A 21,166-nucleotide genomic window follows, 5' to 3' on the forward strand; every position below is an offset into this window, starting at 1 on the left:
AGTTTCGTTGAACAATTTTGATGCACGACCAGTTGCAACTTTTTCGGTGTGATTTTTATCCACGAACTCTACAACTTTCTCCCACATTCCCAAGATCTCTTTTATATCTCTTGTAGAGATAACCTCCTCCATCTTTAACACCTCTTCAAAACTATTTTTTCATTGAACCACCGTATGCTGCTGCGAATGTAAATCGTGTAACTCCTCGGTTGTCAGCTTCTGAGACTGTTCCTCGACGAGTTCATTCACATCTCTCTCATCCACCTCCAGACCCATGGATTTTCCCAGAGAAACAATCTCCTCTACCACTGACACTTCGGGTTCCAATCCTTCGAAGGCCCTTTCAGCTACAGCCTCAGGCCACAGCTTCTTCCATGCAGAGGTTAAGGTCCTCGTTGTAACACCCAGCCAGGTCTGATCAATAATTCTTAGACATATCACAATGTTAAAGTGGTCCTTCCAGAACTCTCGAAGGGTAAGGTTTGTGTTCTCCGCAGGAGCGCCGAAAAATGTGCTTGGTGTACAACTTCTTAAAATTAGAGATCATCTGCTGATCCATGAGCTGCAGGATAGAAATGGTGTTGAGTGGTAGGTAGAGAACATTTATAAACTCTTCGAGTAAATCAACTTCGAGATTTATTAGGTGAGCAGGGGCATTGCCAAGGACGAGAAGGGCTTGCATGGGTAGGTTGTTTTCCTGTACATATTTTTTTTTTTAACAGAAGGACCAAACACCAGGTTTATCCACTCCACAAAGAATTTCCTGGTGACCCACGCCTTCGGATTCGCCCTCCACATAACTGGCGGTTTTTCTTTTAAAATCTTATGTGACTTTAAGGCTCTGGGATTTTCCGAATGGTATACTAGCAGAGGCTTGATTTTGCAGTCGCCATTCGTATTGGCGCAAAGTGCTATAGCTAATCTATCCTTCATGGTTTTGTGACCTGGCATCGTCTTCTCCTCTGCCTATTCGGTCTGCCTATAAGTCCTATCCGGCATCCTTTTCCAGAAAAGCCCTGTCTCGTCAGAGTTGAAGACTTGCTGGGGGATGTATACTTCGGCTTCTATCAGTTCGGAAAACGTTTTGATGTAAACCTCAGCTGCCTTCACATCCGATTTCGCTGCCTCATCATGCCTAACGACAGAATGAATACCGGTCATTTTCCTAAAGTTGTCAAACCGGCCCCGACTGGCTTTAAACGAGTCTTCCGATTCCTCGTTTGCGGAAGTGTGATTTACGGTGATCTGCTTCAGCAAATCACCGTAAATCGCTCATGCCTTCTCACATATGATGCTTTGTGTTAAGGTTCCTCCTTGAAGCTGCTTCTCTGTCACTCACACCATCAGTAGTTTCTCCATCTTTTCTTGGAGAGAGGTCCGGAGCTTAGAAATTATTGTAACGCCCTTAGCTGGCGTTATACCTTTTATCAACTCCTTCTGTTTAAGCACAGTACATATCATTGATGTGCTACGCCTGTACATCCTCGTTAAGTCAATTACTCGCATACCATGCTCATGTTTTTCTATGATTTCACGCTTTAATTCAATAGACATTATCTTCTTCTTCGGACCCATGGTTATAAAAATTAATGTGATAAGGTTTCGTAAATGTACCAAAAGCAAAAAAAGCGAACCCAACTTATCAAAAATGCTTCGAAAACGAGGGAAACAACCAACACCATGGACCTTATAAGAAATAGACTAACCCAGTGGGCAGGGCGTGCGTCACCGACATGTCGGCAAGAAAGAGTAGGGACGATTTGGTTTACTTTAACACTGAAACCTATGGCGTTTGTATCACATAACTCTTTTTTACTATTAAATGTGATGCGTTGTATAATGATGAGATTACGAAAGCCACAATTTTTTCCAAATAGGATTTAATATATCTCATTAAAGCACTTTTTACTGCATTTCGCGCATTTTTTTCACGCATAATTCTTGTACAAACATCTTTACTTTGGTAAAACGGTAAAGACTCTAAGCAAAAAATTTATGAACTTAATTTTGCGTAAAAATAAAGTAAAATTAAATAAGATTGATACTACGTGATGCTTTGAAATAAATAAAGCAAAATTAAACAAGATCTGATATTTTTTTTTTAATTTAATGAACATTTTCAGGCAGTGATTTTCTAAACTGTAATAACATTACAAACGATCATATTTATTATATGATCATTAAATTATTAACATTAAAGTGGATTAGTTATTTTAATATTTCATAAAATTCGGAGCATAAAATTTTCTGACCGTAATGAAGGAAAAAAAAAAGATAAATTAAATCTAGAAGCACTATTTTTTTTAAGTTTTGTGTGTTACCTATATTTATTGAATATCATGTTCTTTGCCCGTAAACCACATACACTTGAAAACAGCATATCTTTAGAATTTTCGCACTGGAGATAAAACTTTTATATTCCTTACAATACTCGATTTGAACTCGTTGAGTTTGTTAATCAAAAATTCGTTAAAGTTTTACAAAATATGAAATAGATTAAAACAAATTCGAAATTCTGCCGTCCAAATGCCTATGTTCGGGTGGAGGATTACATTATTCAAAATTTGATGGCTCTAGATACTGTCGTTTTTGTCACAGTGCGAGAAACATACATGCATGCATATTCATTATTTAATCATCATGCAGATTCTTCATTATTTAATTTCTTTACATATAATACAGGGCGATAATATTTGGTAACAACAATTTGCAAGGAGACACGGACATTTATAGTAAAACAGCGCAAAATGCCGCTTCGAAACTAACAGCCTTTCTAGGCTACCGCCCCTTTGGGCTAATAAATTAAATTAACAGTAAATAAAAAAAACCTTATGCAGAACTAAAAATAAATTTAAAAAATAATCACTATAAAATACAAGCAAAATTAATTATTACGGTTAAATACAATTTTAATATTAGAATCAACTGTATAAAATTTTTAAGGAGTCAAAAGTCTTTATCACTATGATGTATTTTGAAATATAATTGAAATAAAACTCCTTTATAGAAATTGTGCTATAATACTCATGTATAATTTTAAAAAAGCAGCACGATTTAGAATTTTAAACAAAACTTTCAAAAATTCGTTTTTTAAAAATTTTTAAATATGTTAGTATTTTTTACTTATTTGCACCAATAAAAAAGCATAAAAATTGCAAGAGAAAATCGCTTGCTTGAAATATTCTATTAGTTCAGATTTAAAATATTATTTTCTAAAAGAGGTAGTTACAAATTTCCTTACAGCATAGGAAAAGCTAAAAAAATATCCAGTCCTGAAAGCATGCAATATTTATAATTATTTGGAACGTTAATTATGCTTGATAAATATGCTAAATTTTTAAAAATCAATCTTAATTTCAAAAATAAAAATATGTAGAAATTCTAATTTGTGAAATGAGGCGCTAGAACCAGTTTTTCTTGACAATTATACACGCTGCAATAGGCAACCAATGTTAAATTTCTGCAGGTCGTCCCTACTTCTCCGGATGCATATTTCACAAGTGCACATCTGTGTAGCCACCGAGGGAGTGGCTTCTAGGATGGACCAATGAGTATCCAGTAATATTTCTGTCATGTCACATGACCTTTCGCGTGCTTTGAGATTTAAGCAAGATGATTGAAAATATTCTGGCACGCAACTTTCTGTAAAAAATAATTAAAGAATAGTCGATTGCTTCTGAAACTTTTCATTGCGAAGTTAGATCAAATATAGGCAATTATGAAGATTTCACTATCTGGTTGAAATAAATGCAAACACATGTTGGATATTTCGCAAAAATATAGATGTGAAATATTACTCAATACGTGGTAAATAAGATGAAGAAAGAAATATGTGATAAACATCTGAGCCCAAATGCAATCTTACATAAAACTATGCGTATGAGAAAAATATTTTCACCACTTATATATGTAAATAGAAGTCAGCACTTTTTATTGCAGTCTATATGAAAAATATGTTCTATAATAATAACCAATGCAGAATTTTAGTCAAAGTGAAATTTACTAATTTGCATTCGTATACATTGTGTTAAATTTCACATTTAATAAGTGTTCACTCTTAAGGGAACTGTCTACACAAGAAATACTCATGAAGCAGAGTGAATTTATCTTATTCACAACGAGTATATTCAATTTATTGACATATAACTTTTAATTTTAACAATGGATACAATCAGATCATATGTACTCTGAATCTTACACTTTAAAAATCAAAAGAATGCACTGAAATAAGAAAACACTAGATTCATTGTAACACTTTCAGTCATTCTCATCTCAATTAAAAGAAATATACACTTCAATTCTCTGAATCCACATAATATGCCGTGAATATCAATCTAAATATTAATGCGTGATAAAAAATCTCCAAAGTGAAATGTCAGCGATTAATTAAACTCAGAAAACGAAAGCGCTGCAATAATTTCTACTATTACGCCATATATTTATAACAGCAAAACAAATTCAAATTAAAACGTAAACAACATACGCTCACATGCACGAACACTTCGCGTCACAAGAGCAATAGCAGCTCATTGGTTCATTTTCGAAACCCCTCCCTCAGTGGCTACGCTGATGTGCACTTGTGAAATATGCCCTCCGGATGTGATCAAGGTGACAGCCGGCAATGCCTCAGACGAGGGAGGAAACCCGTTTGGGTTAGTCTATTTTTTATAAGGTCCATGACCAACACAGACGACTGACGTCTAGTCTGCGATGGGAGAAATTGTTAGACGCTGCACACGAGACCAACATGCGCGCGCATGTTGCGGTCGTGTGCAGCGGCGTAGTGTGCGATTCCTCGTATCTCAAATCTTCCTCTCATGTCAAAGCAAAATATCGCTCGCTTGGCGGCTCGTATCTCAAAACACTCGTATATCTATGTACCACTGTATTTATTTTTTATAATTTTGTGGCTCGGTGTTAATTATAGATGCTGCATATTGTTTATTACTCTATTGTCTCATACAATGTACAATGATAACTTGTGATATGCTCATGTACACATCAGTTGTCATGCATTGATCTCAAAACCTCGCATCAGTCGTAGTATATCTTGTGGTCACATAACGTTTCGGATTCACTAATAAGCGATTTAACAATCACAATAATTTTAAAAGAATCATATCGTCAGAACTTTCGATAACGTGTTAAGTATTGCGATACATTTCTTTTTATATTCGCTATATTATTTGTATCTTCTACTTATTTGTACAGATCAGGGTTTCTTAAACTATGAGTCCCGACCCCGAACGGAGGTCGCGGGAGCAGCAGCAGGGTTCGCCAAAGAAATTTAGCTGTTTTGATATTTCTTTAACTTATCATAATAATTTTACAATTTCCAAATATGTTTACACAGTATATTTTAAAATAGATAAAGATAAGACAATACAGACAAAGAAAAAAACGAAAGCGTTTCGACGCATTCTTTTTATTATATAAACGTTCATTTTCCTTGCTTTGCACGTGACGCTGTCATTTCGTCTCTTACTTATTTAAAATTTTCACATTGTTCCATGTCTTAAAATTAGAAATTGAAGCTAATTACCTAAAACGGCAATAGTATATTACAGTGCAAGTGAAAAATTTGACAGTTTCATTCACGCGTGTGTCGGATTTGCGCTATAATTATGAGGTCTAACAAAAATTTTTGTAAATATTATGGGGTCCTGCGGAGGGCACGAAAAAATCTCAGTGATAAAAAGGGGTCGCGACTGAAAATAGTTTATGAAACCGTGGTATAGATGATGACTAAATGTTTAAATTGTTTCTTCTGTTACCTGTGCCTTGTGATTTAAAAATCAAATCTATGAGTACCTTGGAATTATGAAAAGGGCAGAATATTATAGATTTATAATTAGAATTTCTAAATTACTGATACTTTAAATGGTTAGCTGCTTTATTCTTTCTTTCAAAACTGTATTCATTTTAATAATTGCATTAAGAGCGGTTTTATTTTTAATTTTTGCGTTACGAATTTATGAAAATACGTATTTTACATTATAGAAAAGAATGGGTTTAATTATTAAATTCTTAAAGGATCTATAAGTTGAAACTCAATTATTTGCCGAAGAAAAACATTAAAAATGTGCAACGAAGCAGTTAAAAATTAATTTTTCTTTACTGTAAATTAAGTGAGATTTAAACTCGGCGAAACCATTCTGATTACTTAATTATGAATAACGTTCTGGAGAGCAATAAATCAAGCAGTTGTTCTACTAGAATGTAACATATACGTAAATCATTCTTTGGGTTTTTAAAAGTGACTTGATCTGAACATGAGCTGTTTGTTAATATCAGAGTAATAGAGATACGTATTTAGCTTCACTTAGAAGAACAAGAAAAAAATAATAAATAAATAAATAAACACATTAAAAAATTATTATTTGAATTTTTTTCGATTTGTAAAATTTTTATTGTAGTTTTCATTTTCAGAATATGATTTTATATATGCTTAAATAATTTTAAAAGTATAATATACAAATAGAGTTTTTGTTTTTACAAAATAAGAATTACAGGGAGGTTGTAGAAACGAAATAATTTTTGTTCGTTCATAGGAACTCGTTTTGGCAGGACTTCCATGCTAATACACATTTGAGAAAGGTATCAAATTTAGAAGAAAACCAGAGAAACAGACACTATATCAGAGATTTACACAAGAGATTACACCAAAAAAACCATAGAATTTACACCAATTACACCAAAAAAAAAGGCATCAAAAGTTAGAATTTTTTCATTAATTTGTAATAATGAAAATGTTAAAGTTTTCGCCTAGAGAAGACTTAGGTCTCGATTGGTGATCGAATACAGGACTTATTATTCTCTAGGAAGTGCTCTACGAAATGGAATTAAAATGATATAATATTTACCTAGCCAAAAGAAATGACATTTTGATCTTAAATAATTGATCCGAACATGATGTGACCAAGACAGCTGTTATAACTTTAAACATTTTTGATGTTATAAAATATTGTAGAATAAATAAGGACAATTATAAAAAATGGAAGTATTTACCTATGAGCAAAGGCATACTTTTAATGTCTTCATCATCCAAAGCAACTGATGGAGGTTGAGTTAGAAGCTCACCTGGAAGAAAAATAGAATGACTAAGTATCTAATCATTTAAAGAGAAAAGTAAATACAAAATAGTATATATTAAGAAAAAATTAAAAATATTTATTAAATTTGACACAATTAGATATGCAGACCGATAAGATCCAAGGAATCGTATTCCAGTAATGCATCTTTTAGCATTCGTAGACCACTTGCTGAAACGGCAAGAATATTTATAATGTAATTATCTTCGGAGTCAGTTACTCGATTTTCTATTATATTATACGTACACTGAATACACACTTACAATCTGCATTTGGAAAAAACCAAATCTTTCAAAGAAATCTACAGTAAACCTTTAAATTTAGGATAACCATTTTCAAGATTAACCTCTTCAAGTAGGTCAGCGACACTGAAGATAAATTACAGATTTCTCACCCTTAATCGGACATCACCGGTGTTTGTAGTGCTACTAAGATATTTTAATCGTTTTCTGTTGATGATATCACAATACCACTTAACCCAATAACCTTTTAGATATCTTATAAACCATTTCTCTTTGATTAATATAACAGAAAGTAAAATTAAATAAAAATCAAATCGCATTTGACTAAAAAGCTGGTAAAATAAAGGCAGAAGGTATTACTCGTAGCTCAATAATAGCGTTCGTCGCCATCACTTCCAAAGCCGGCATTTTTAACTAAGATTCGAATATCTTGAGGTGTGGGCTTTCAGAATATCTAGGTTTTTATATAGAATAATGCGTGAATCATCATCAACCGATGATGACAGCGATGTCAGATGAACGATGATTTAATAATTAATCAAACGAGCTCAGCTGCCGTCTTTTTGACTTCTGCTCTTCACGCCACTAGAAATACCTTCTTTTGTGTTCATTGAAGACATGATTTGAGAATGTCATTGATGCATCCTGAGGAAGACAAACAGAAATGCGATTGAATATTCTCAAACATTGCTAATTTGGGCTCTAGCGCGACAAAGGACGAAATGAAATATTTTACGACTGCTTGAAAGTGCTCAAATGTAGCTGATGCAGGCATATCCTAAAAAAATATGCAGCGCTATGATGAATATTATCCCATACCATCTATCCTGCAAGAAATGATCAGTGACAAATTGGTGATAAAATAGTGGTTAAAATATTTAATTTCAGAAATTCGTTTGAATGATATTCTTCTCGTTTAGATTTTTTGAACCAAATTATCGGCATAATTTTCAGCTGCGCTACTTGAACACCTTGTCTACCTTCAGTTTGGCTTCAAACTGCTTTCTCACAGATGTTCTTTCTTGAAAATGCTATAAGTATGTGACAGCATTATAAATTTGTTTGCATAAGCGTTTCTTTATTTAGTGCTTGAATTTTTACGATGCATTCTGGCAAACCAGTAGAAAACGCAGAATACTATTAGCTCAATCCGAATTAGAATTTTCTATAATGATTTGGCTGCATGAGTATTTTCGTGGTTTTCCCCATATATAAAATAAATACGAGCCAGTTTGAGAAAGTCCTCCATGAAACCATGTCTTACCTTGGAGAAAAATATTTTTATGCTTTACTGCTTTCAAACAAGCAAAAGAATGCATTCCATTTAGCCATATAACTCCTTGTTAAAAAAAGCGAACAGTACAGGAAAACACTCTTCTGTGGGCTAGTCTTCATCTAAGACTGCGACTACAACAGGTGACATGGCACAAGACGTAGTCAACTTTATTACTCATGAAAAAGGGGTGTGGAAAGACCTTAGCCGCATTTTTAAATTGTGCGCATGTGATTTGGAATCTTAATGCGAAATTTGGGACTGAAAATTTCTGCTTGGAAAATGTGCGGTCTACAACGCAATTAGTTGATTAATTGATAAAAACAAGAGATTTGAAATGTATCTTCCTAAGGGAAGCGATACATTGTACTGGAGTTTTCCAGTAATAGTATTGAAACTAGTTAATGTAAGGAGTTTTATGGAAAACTAGTTAATGTAAGGTAAACAAATATTTATCTACACGTGAGACAAAGAGTGCATCAGATTGAGAGTCAGACCAGGCAAAAGTAGCCCATACATGGACATTTTGGTGACTCATTCTGGAGCATCGCCTCAGGGAAAGCCGAAACCCCCAAAGATAATCTTTAACTATAGTTACATGATAACACAGCCCGAACGAAAAACTCCTGCATTTATCCCTTTTGAGTACAGCCTGTTCTTCACGACGAATTACTAGTGTTCAACGGTCTTATTTATTCGGCCATTGGTTTGCTTAGTCAAAGTGTAAGGGTCCTAAGTTTTACTAACGTTTATTTTATTTTAAAACTGTACTATCACTTTTTATTTTCTACTTCCGGCCAGAATTAAATGCTTTAACTTGTTTTTGCAAATTGTCTTGCCAACACCCAAGTATTTAGTAAGTTGTGGTATTTTGCCAAGAGTTGGAGAGAGAAGGAGATTTAGGAAGCAAGCCGCTTGCCACTGCAGTTTTACGAGTTTTCACTCGGTTGCTGTTTGCCTTTAAGTCCAGAGGTTTAGCCCTCTTGATATTTGAAAACGTATTGTAGTTTCAGCAGCTCGGCGTACTACATACGTACCCTTTTAAATAAAGGCCAGTCTTAGTGCTAGGCATTTGTATACTAATTCAAAGTTAGCTTTTAGTTAGAGTTTTAGTTAAGCAAATCAATAGAAACACAAGTCCTGACAAAAGGAGCTATTTCAATTATTTAGATAAGAAAATGATTCTAACTGTAATAATTTCGAATTAGAATAATAGGAATAATCTGAAAATTACGGACTGCTTTGTCTCTCAATCTTTATCATGCGTCAGGATTCATTTAGAGGTATTTGGATTCTGAAATAGAAGAAAAGGAATAATTTGAATTCGAAAATTTTGAAAACTCTTACTGAATATTCGAATGCTTTATAAGGTATTTTTCCCACTTTCCTAGCGTGTCTTTGTGATGTAGTGGTTCTGCACGCTGGGCCGGTATTACAGAGGTCCGTGGTTCGATTCCCGGCGAAGGCAGTTGCTAATTTTTCATCTCTCCGGCTTTTCAAATTAACTTGATGACTCTACAACTTTATGTTAATCACGTATCTAACGTTCAGTTAAGGTGTTAATTTGATATGTAGTATATAATGCAATGTGTAAATCATGTATCGTAATATATAATGTAATATGAAATGTAAGATAAAGGTGGACGTGGTGCTGTACTGATTAACCCAAATGGTAAAGGGACAATGCCCACGTCCTCCGTCACTTATGGCTTATCAAATCACCTCTCAACCGACTGAACTGATGGCTTCTTTTCAAATGCTATCAGTTGCATACTAGCAGTTACAATGTAAATTTAAAACAGTTATATTTTTTATTTCCAAAATTAACTCATTTTCTCGTAGCATTTTGACAAAAGATAAAACGAAGCTGTTACCCGATTAAACGAAGCAGAAGAAGATAACATGGATAACAGGAAGTGCTTTATATACTGTAAGAAGCCTTTTTGAATTCTTATTTACGAGTGACCAAAAAAGTATTAAATTCTGCTTTACTGATTAAGTATTGTGATATATATATATATATATATATATATATATATAGGCGAATGATATCTAAGTATTCGTAGGACGAATGTTGTAATATACAACTACTTATAAAAATATTTTTGATTTATAATTTTAATGATTAACACACCCCGAAAAATCATTCTAGATGGCTGATGACGTTTGCTATTTGATTTTACATATAGTGGAAAGGTCCGCCATGTAACACAGCAGATTGATTCTGATATATCGTAGCCTTACTTCATCTCACAGCATGAAAATGCAATTGTAGTAGGCATTATTATTAGAAAAACTCTTCCCGATTTGGGGAGGGGGAACGTTTCCGTTAACTACTTCCAAAGTAAGCAATATTTTTTCTATTATTTTGAAAAGACGTTCGAAATATCTTTTTCTATTGAAGTAAATGATTAAAGGTCTGTGAAATGCTTTTAAATAGATAATTTAGATGACATTTATCTGTAAGCATTGTCACACAAATATAGAGTTCATATTAGACGTATTTGAAGGAAGTTTGGAGTGTAATATATTACTGAGTGATTACTTCGCCTTCATTATAATCTGAACAGAGTAAGATATAATCGAGAGAGTTTACGAATATTAAAATAATTAACATCTTATTTAAGCTGTTTAGGTAGACAATATACTTCTAAAAATCTTATTTTTTAATAATAATAAACATTTTGTAACAGTTACGCGAAAGATGTGCATTAGATGTTACATAGTTTAAAAGATAAATAATAAAGATAGATAAAAATCGAAAATTTTGAAAATTCTTACTGACGCCTTCTAATTAAGTAGAAGCATAAAGTTCCATCTTATACTGCAGTTTCGCACCTGCATTGATTTTATATGGACATACATTGATGTGATATTTCGTCATGCATTGCTTGTTTGAGTATAAACGGTAACATGAATTTATATGCATGGTTGTCGCACTTTAATTTCTGACTACACGCGTTTATTTCATTTTCCAGGTGTTCAGTAAATGCAAGAAGAATGCAGTGAATGTTTTCTTTAAAAATGCTTTATTTGTAAAAATATATGAATAATTATTGAAACCACGAAAGTAGGACGTATAGAATTGATTAAAAGAATATTATCCTGATACATTTTAAAGATGGGATTATTTTACCAATCTATTCAGCATGCCCTTTGCAACATATTGTAATATGTGTAAAAATGGCATTCAAAATAAGGAATGAAAGCTTAAAACGCGTCACAGCATTTAGACAACAATTATTAGATATTCAGAATACGTTTTTATGGTTATATTCTGGTAAACAGCTAATTTTGGAAATCTTTTGCAATTCCACTAATTTTAAAATTCATATCCAATCACAACACCAACCTTCTCATATGATGTCACGAGAAAAATTACTTTTTAATATTTTTGCTTTCGTATTTCCACTTTTTTCAATTTTGTCCAGTAGTTGTATACACAGCTTTAATTGTTTTTTTTTCCCTTCAAATCTTTAGTTTTTCTATTTTCGGGTGCAGATGCTTACGCAAGGCTTCAGCTAATAATAATTTTAGAAGTATAAAAGTAACCAATAAATTTTTCTAACCCAAAGATACAAGATTTCATCTTAACACGTTCCCATTGGCTCTCTCGCTTCCATTTTGCAAACTTGTTTCAAATATATTTCAAAACTGAAACGGCAATGAAGTAATACCTCAGGAATAGGCACTTACTGAACCACTTTAACTGTGTTAGCTAAAAAATGTTTGTCAACACGATAAAAAGAATAACGAAAATCGGATATGACAGCAAGTGGTTAGAGTTTCTGGCTGTTGTATGTTGCTTTGGGATTCGGTTTCCAAATCCCGAAGAAAGCATTGATGTTTGTAAATGTAAAGTGAATGAATGGCAAGAGGCACTCGAAACCCATGATGACTCGAAAGTCCTCTCGAATGGTTGGTGGTAGGGAAAGAGGGACGAGACCCTCGGACCCACGATGACAAGCTCGTCCGGTCTTAGGGTTGGTGGTTATCTTGATAGCGTTTCCAGGTGGTATTGATTAAAATGAGGACAGAGCTTAATAGTTAACAAGCACCGTAATATTGTACAAATTATCAGTCCTGTTTCAATCTCCACCCGTACCAGCCATAAGCATCTGTACTCAACATTCGAAAATATTTCAAATGATTTGGTTTATTTTACTACGGCGAAACAGTCGACGGCTAGCCTCTTAAGGGAAGAAATCCCTTCGTGGAGGACTTTTAAGGGAAACTGGTCATGAAAAGCACGAAAAAAAGCACGCAGCCACCCCTTCGCTGGGATTCGAATCCAAAACGAAGTACATATGTTCAGCGATTTTACCGTTCAGATGCTGGTGGGTTTAAAATTAATATCATATTATATAAACATATGTTTAGAAAGACTGGAATGGTTTTTAAATATGCTGTGCATTTGAGGACTATTTGTCAGTTTGCATATCTCATCTATGAGACAACAAAGGAGCATTTTCTAAGCATGTGCACTTTTTCCTTGCCTTATTAAAATTTCCAATGAAAAGGAAGACCATAATTATTAATAAAAGTTGAAAATTTCATTTGAGATGTTTCAAAGGCATCTCAACTATTTTTCTACGAAATACAGAACTGCAAAATTAATGGCTTCAAAAATCATTCTGAGATTAAATGAAAGAAATCTAAACGTTATTGTAATTACCTTCATTAATGCTGAAAATGCGCTTTAATTATACCTTGCCGCTTGCTGAGTAGTAAACAAATAGTTCTTTGTCGCCATTGTATAGCTGCCCAAGTTTGGAAACTTCGAATTGAAATCTAGTTCAAAAGTATCTACATTTGGAAAGACGAGTTAAGAAATTTGAATTTTAACTACAGTGCAGAAGGCGAAAATGTGCTGTTAATTGGAGGTTTCCACGCAGAAATTTGCCTCGAGAAAGAATGCAGCTGGTGTGAAATTGGCACACTGAAATCTTCGTCGAGCATGTTATTTTAAAGTCTTGAAGAAAATTCAAATCCAATCAGAAGTTACAAGAGAATGAGTTTGCGAAGTTCGGATAACAAACATTTTAGAGGTAGAAATAAAGAAAGGCAGTTTGGAAGTTAAAGAGTTTTCTTGCAAGTAATTCAAATAATTTGTTAGAAATTAATGAGTAATTATTTCCTTCGTTTAGCTATCCCATACAATTGTCTTTTCTGAAGTATTTCCCGAAACATGTTTCAGAGTTTAGATATCGTAATAATTGATTTTCAAAGGAAATAATTTGCACAGAAGCAGTTGAAGAAATCCTATCAGTTCTAAGTTGTTTTTGTTTCTATTAAGAATACATTAATATGCTGTTCTTTAACTGATGTAATATTAATTATTTTAAAATTAGTACCATATATTTATCTTAACGTATCATATGAAGAATCATAACAAACTCAAATGAGATTTTACAAACTCACACTCATATTGCTGGCTATATTTTGCAAAAGGCATATGCATTTATCCGTTTATTGCTGGGTAATAAATTATTTTTTCAATTCATTCGCGAAAATTATCTCAATTTCGTGAAACATGCAATTGTCTTAATTCTCAGTTTCAAGAAAAATGTGGAATTTCAGCAACTATCATTTCTCTAGTTTTATTTTTGAAGCTAGGTTAGTATCTGAGTGCAAAGCTTATGAGAACTATTACCTGCCTAAGGTGACACACGTCCACAGTAATAGGAGTACTTCGACACATCATCCTCTACATTCAATCCTGTTAGCCATTTTGATCTAAGTACATGTTTTGTATTGACATCTATACTTTCACTTGTATAGATGTTAAGATAATTTGTTTATCAACTGCCCATATGTTAAGATGATATACCCTCCTTTATAAGTTTATGCACCAGATGCAATTAAATTTTTCTCATACAAAGCTGTTACAATTTTGTCTTTCCCTTATTGCTCAAAGCGGGGCGTATGCTCAAGTCTTCTGTAAATCTAAATGCCCTGCCATAATTAACTAGTTTCCAAGCTATATACCATCAGTTAAACAAAACTCATCTCACTTTCATAGCCCATCTTCCTACAAGTTTGCATCTAAACTCTGTGTGGCTAACACATCGGTCAGAGGCCAATTCGAACGGTGATCAGTATCTCAGCTAGCTTTTTCTAAAATATCTTCCACTTAGGGGCAACATCGTTTATACAATTAATCAATAATGTGTTGCTGTGAAGCGGGTGGAGCAGCAAAGAAGACATTTAAAATGTCGGGGTCAAATATATAGTGATAAAAAATTTATCAACTGGATGTTTTTGCTAGTGCGGATGATTTCGTGTGCGCAGACGTTGAAGACAAATTAAAATGTAGTTGCTTTCCTAACTCTAAAGCTAATGAGATGCATCTGAAATAGCTAAAACGTTTCACCTGTGTCTCTTTCAGCGATACCTCATGAGCTCAATATCAGTAAAAATACTGCTCACAGAGCTGTTATTGAAGATCTTGAAAAATTAAAATTTATTCTTGTTTCGCTCTCTACGCATTAAATGCTGAAGAAAATAAAGATCATATTTCTAAAATCCTAGCCTGATTGAACTGGCAGATAATAATCCTGATTTTCAATGGAAATTTGATTGGAAATAAAGCTTAATGCTTTCTTTACGATCCTAGGAATCATGTGTCTGAATTGGTGAAAGTTAATTACGACCACCGACTCTTACACTTAGGTTTCAGAAATATCGGAAAAAACCATGTCAGTGACTCTTTTTGACTATAAAGAAATATTTCACAAGGAATTTGATGAGAGAGACAGATGCTAACCTGCATTTTTTACAAAAGCATAATAAAGAGACTTCTGAGATGGACTCAGTGCGTTAGGCTTGAAAACGTTCTATCGAATAATTGAATTTTGCTGCATGACAAAGCCCAAATAAATTCCATTTTCGTCAAACATCTTCCATTCTAGTTAACCAGAAAGAGAAGTGTTACAGTTCCTAGTGACTATCCTTATTCATCGGACTTGGAATGTAATTTTTCCTTTCATAGGATATCATTTTAATAACATCGAAGCGTTTCACATTCATAAAATTTACCCTCCTTACTTAATGACAACGAACCCTTTCCTAATACTTTCTGAATGTTTCAACTTTCAGTAGCATTTTCTTTGATGGATGGTTCAACTGGTTTCTTTTTGCTCCGTGCACCTCTCCTATGTAGCAGGATATTTTTCCTTGAGGGATGATGACCTCTGTATGATCGCCTTCGAAATCGATAGAATTTTATTCAACACATATGGAAAAATTTTGTTTCTTTGACCAGCTTTAAAAGTTGCATTAGCTTGTTTCCATTCCTGTTTTAGATGAATATTAGTCTTCCGATTTATTTGAATTATTATTCTACTCTCTAACTACACATCATCTGGTACATTAAAATGCTTCATCTGAATCATAAGATCAAACATTTTTACTGCTTACTAGCAAGTTCTCTTCACTAACCCTTCTGGAAAAGGTCTGCTCATGTTATAATGTGTCTCTTTTAAGTATAAAATATCTTGAATATAGAAGGAAACTTTTAACAATTTTCAATTACTAATGAAATGTTTTCCTTTCAAAAACTTATCATGCCTTCCAAGAAAAATTTAAAATAAAGTTGCAAGCACAGTATCCGACGTATAATGAAGTAACAGCATTTTCAAAAGCTAAAAGTAAGAGAAACAAATATTGTGCGAAAAAAATCTAACAACGTAAAATTATTTTTTTATATCCATAGAATATCAACTGTTTTGAAAATAACAACAAAGACTTAACTTCCTGAATCCGAAGACCATAAGTGATGGAGATTTGAGGTTTTTATTTCTTATTTCAGTCGCTTGTAAAAATCATTTAAAATTGCTTAAATACGATCACATTTCCTTTGTTAAAAATGCATATGGATAGAATAGCTAACCCTTCCTTAATGTATATTTTGCGAAAGACATAAAACGGATTAACAATTAGGAAACTAAACATGTTATTTATTTATATAGCTTGTCTTGTATTAGAAAATGCGAATGTGTGTACTAGGGACGTTCCCATTTAAAAAGAATTATATAGGCATGCAAACTGATGAAAGCATCCGAAAGGTTTGCTCCAGATATCTTCACTTGTAAATATTGTTACTGCTTGGAGGAGTTGTAAAATATATTCCTAATTTTTGTTTAATTTTTCTCTCTTCTGATATGTTTATTCAAAAGATTATACGAACTATCAACACACAAAAATACTAATTCACTACCTTAAAACATTGAAAAATATCTAAATGTTTAGTTTAATTATTTTTTGTTTTGAAACTGTGGAGAGCAATAGTTTGTGAAGCAATTTAGAAAGAAATCCAAAGTTTTGATTTTGGCAGACAAGCTGCTATTTTAATGTATTTAAAATTGTGCATTTTAAGATTCCAATAATACAGGATGTTAAAAGCCTTATTATTATGATCTAATTTTATTATTTGTATGAGATGAATGAGCTTTGAAAAAAAAGAGTTCAGCGTTGGACAGGAGACAGGTAAGTTGATTGGTCACTTTAATTGAAACATTATTCAATTTCTTAGAGAACTGAGGACTTTCTGGTAATGTCTAAGTGATCTAGAAACTTCTATATTCTAATTTATGTAGAAACACTGTAATGCCATTAAGATAATCTTATTATTCAAAGATTCTGTGACCCAACCATTCAAAGTTTTAACATATTTCTTACCCAAACCATCCATAAATTGTTTAATAAGTTGATGAAAGCACTGGTATAGAGCCTAGTGCTCTAATATTTTTATTACAAGATCCTATTTAGTTCATTCATGGTGTCTCGCTATTGAGTTCAAAATTTGTACACACTCTGTTTGTCGATGACAATGCAATGCGGCAAGAGAAATTTTTTAAACTCGGTTTAGGTTTCTTTTATTAGTCGATTTATATTGCTGTAAATTCCAGTAAAGATCTCAATTTATTTGATTGCATTATTATTTTTGTACATAAATGTAATATTTTGTATTGTTTTATTTATTTATTCATTCATTGCTTTTTGGGTGATAATTTTAGACTTAAAGATAACTGATTGCGTGCCCACTTGTTTTTTATATATAATTTTATTTCTTATATAGAATTGTAGATCTTTTTATTATGAAGCAACAGGTAATAAATTTTAAAAATAGATCTAGTAGAATGGGAGATTATGTCAAATACGCTCTTGACTGGACTTTAAGAAAATTATTGTCCCTAAATTGGAGACATTTGACAGTTTCCAGCCAAATTTGCGATTTTGGGGAAGATTCGGTAAAACGTATTTTCGAAGAGCTTTAACAAATTCTTTCTTAAGCTCATGCTACACCGTATAAATATGCCTCCGAGGGATCTGTGACACTTAGCTGAAAAACAACCGATACCACATTATATCGACACGTCTAGTCAAGGCAATTTGCCAGCAACGTGGAATTTTAGTATCTCATTTCAATCTGGTTTGACGTATAACGACCAAACTGAAAAAGCGTTAAAATTATTCGTCAGAGAACAAGAATTGAGTGTACGAAAAAGAGAAATAAACAAATTTTTGATAGCTGATCGTAATCGGGGACTTAATCTTAATTCTGACTTTGGGTTTGCAAACATTATCCATAAAATTTCCCCTTTAGTAAATTGGATTGTTTGCTCCCATCAGGTTTAATTTTTTTTAATTAATGACTTCATTTTTCAATCTAGCTGTTTCAAATGTTTTCAAAATTCTATTACCTAAGTTTACTTAAGCTTAATTACTATTTGGCGTGATAGATCACATTACATTCATTTTCGTTTTGCTCCAATATTGCTTTCCATGCAAAATTTTATCCAACTGCTGAAATTTTCTTTCTCTCTTCTTAAATGTCTTCCGAATGGTCCCTCTCTTCCTATGTCTGATCGCTCACGAATTGATTTAAAAATTTATGTTGACCTACGGCTAATTTTCTGTCTGATTTTAAAATTTATACTTTGTATAGCATTGAATAAGACAAAAATGAGGTACTTGTTCATAAACCGCCTTGATGTGTATTCTGGAAGTAGCTTTTAATTGGATAAATATTGACAAATGTTTTTAAAATATTGTCTCACGTTTTTATCTAATTGTACGCGTTGCCAGCTAACCACGGCATTGACTAGCGCCTTGTTCGTTAAACGGCTATTGGTTAAATGTTCTTATTGACTAATTATCCATGTCTGCTAAATGTCTCGTAGGTTAATTTTCTTGTCAGCCAACTGGATGTCGGCTAAGCGTCCGTGACCAGGCTCCAAGAGCTAGGACGATTAAGTTGTTAACAGTCTGTCAGGTTTAGGGTTTAGAGAGGGTAGTGTTAGAGTTTATTCCGCGAGAAAATTTCAATATTGATGATATTTTCCGTGTACTGGATATTTGTTCAATATCTGTATCCTGCTTAAGCTACTTGTTGTTATCTTTTCATTTTCAACGTAGAATAAATGTTTATACGCTTTTAATTAGTTCACTCTTAGTGCTCGTTGCATGGTCAAAAAATTCTCATCGATTGTTATCCAAATTTCTGATAAGTTATCCATTTCAAATTTTGTGCACGCACAAAATGATAATGCGATGAGGTTATGTGAACTTTTCAAAACTAGATTCTGATTTTTTAAAACTAATACTTAAACAATTTTTCACACATATCTTCGTTTAACGAATTAACTAAAAATCTCAGAAATTTACTGTTTGAGCAATTATATAGAGTAAATAAATATCTTTCAAATAAAATTTGTATCAAACTTTTAACGTCGATTTCATTTTTTTTTGTTCGAATTTCGAAGACTTTCGGCTGTTTAACCTTTATAATTCTAAGTTTTCAACATCTAAAAACGTATCAGTAACAAATGATTTTCATAGATTATGAAACACACTCATCTCCCTCTTCTAAAACTAGAATTATTAAAAAATAAATTAGGCGATTCCCTACATTTGTTTTAAAGAAAAAGCACGAAATAAGTGAAGTGTAAAATAAGTGAATAAAAAAATTGTGTGGAAGGAGTATGGGTTCTTCAGCATTGCTTCCAAACATGTATAGTTCAATATTATGTCATTAGAACCTAGTTGCCTTGAACTGAAAAGCATCAGCTTTGTACGAAAACTTTATTGATATTCTAAAACATTAAATATTTAAAAGAAAAATTGCATGCAGCGCAGTACTGCTAAGACGCTATTCTACTGAAACATAAAATGAACAACTGTTGCCATTCCCACAAACTTAATAGTAAAATAAAGCATGTTGCCAGTAACAAGATTATTGTAAAAATCACAACATAAAATTAAGCAGTGAGAAAATAAAATATACAAAGAAAAAAAGAAATGCAAATATTAAATATACATCTAACAGAACCCTTCCCTCTTCAGCTTTAGTATGCTTGGATTGCATGCAATGATAACTAGATTTACTTCAAGTTCGTACCTGGAGACTTCTCGCACAGGCGTGACAATGAACACAACTTAGAAAGGGTGTAAAGGACTGTAGAGTTTTTCTTATTTTGCATGAAAAATTTATTTTAAGTTTGATTACCTGTTCTAAACTTCTAAACTTCCTCTCACATTCTCTGGGCAGGATGTAAACTTAAAGTGGTATTTAAACGTGTGGATATCTCAGTTTATTCAGAGCGTGTTTCGCTAGCCAAGAGCACGTTTCGTTGCTATTTTGCGGCCACGCTAGTAAGCCTCTTGACCTTATCAGATTAGTATCACGCCGGTTAGATTCCTGTGAGTCCATCTCTTAGGCGTTATGATAAACCTCGCATCTGATGAAAAAATACACCAAAAGTTGTGAATTTTTACATTTCGACCAAATATGCGGTTGATGTTTTGGATTGGATGGTCAGAAAATACTCAGTGAAGTCCTCATTCAGTAGTTAACCAGATAAAGGTTTTTTTTTTTTTTTTTTTTTTTTTTTTAATATTCTTGATTTAGCTGTGATAAATGCATGCATAATTTACAAGGAAACAACTGAATATAAGAATATCAGCCGTCGTGATTTTATTTTGAATACAGCTGAGGAGCCTCGAAAGATGTACATATCATGCAAAATTCACAAACGTTTTGTATCTAATGGAAAAAGAATTGGTACTTGCGTCAACTCTTCCCGTGAGCGTAAACAGTGCCAAATAAATGTATTCAGAGGCAACAAAACTTTTAATAGAAGTGAGTACTGTGAAAAATATGTTTGTGGAATTCGTACAGTTAAAATTAAAAAATTAGTAACCTGTATGCCCTGCAAAACCGAGTAATGTAAGTAATGTATAATTTTTAATATATTTATTTCATATCGACAATTTTTATGAGGCAATATATCAAATGATAAAAAGTTAAAAAATACCTAGGGTGATTTATTTTGTCTTTTAGCTCTTTTTTATATTAAATTATCCTTCGATTAATATATTTACTGATTTTGCATTATTTTGCTCTTTCTTAAATTAAATTATCTTTTGGTTGCATATTATTTACTTAATTTACTGTATTTACTTATTAAACAAGCAAAATGTATCGTTATGGTTACAAAATATTAGCAAAAAGCGGGCCTTTTCTTCTATTCGAAACAATCGGTCAAAATGACCGCTGA

At 32.9% G+C, this 21,166-nt stretch overlaps 1 protein-coding gene across 2 annotated transcripts in view; it reads right to left on the minus strand.

The window, feature by feature from the left end:
• LOC118189411 (uncharacterized) overlaps nt 1–21,166 on the minus strand; it is a 601,570-nt gene that overhangs the window by 31,025 nt on the left and 549,379 nt on the right. For both annotated transcript variants that reach the window (XM_085817283.1, XM_085817282.1), the window contains exon 8: nt 7,009–7,080. In XM_085817283.1, coding sequence (XP_085673409.1) covers nt 7,009–7,080 — 72 coding nt within the window. The remainder of the gene's footprint in view (nt 1–7,008; nt 7,081–21,166) is intronic.

The sequence above is a fragment of the Stegodyphus dumicola genome, chromosome 5 (genome assembly GCF_044657685.1).
Source record: "Stegodyphus dumicola isolate Sdum_Otavi_A_Nest chromosome 5, ASM4465768v1".
NCBI classification, from domain to species: Eukaryota; Metazoa; Arthropoda; class Arachnida; order Araneae; family Eresidae; genus Stegodyphus; species Stegodyphus dumicola.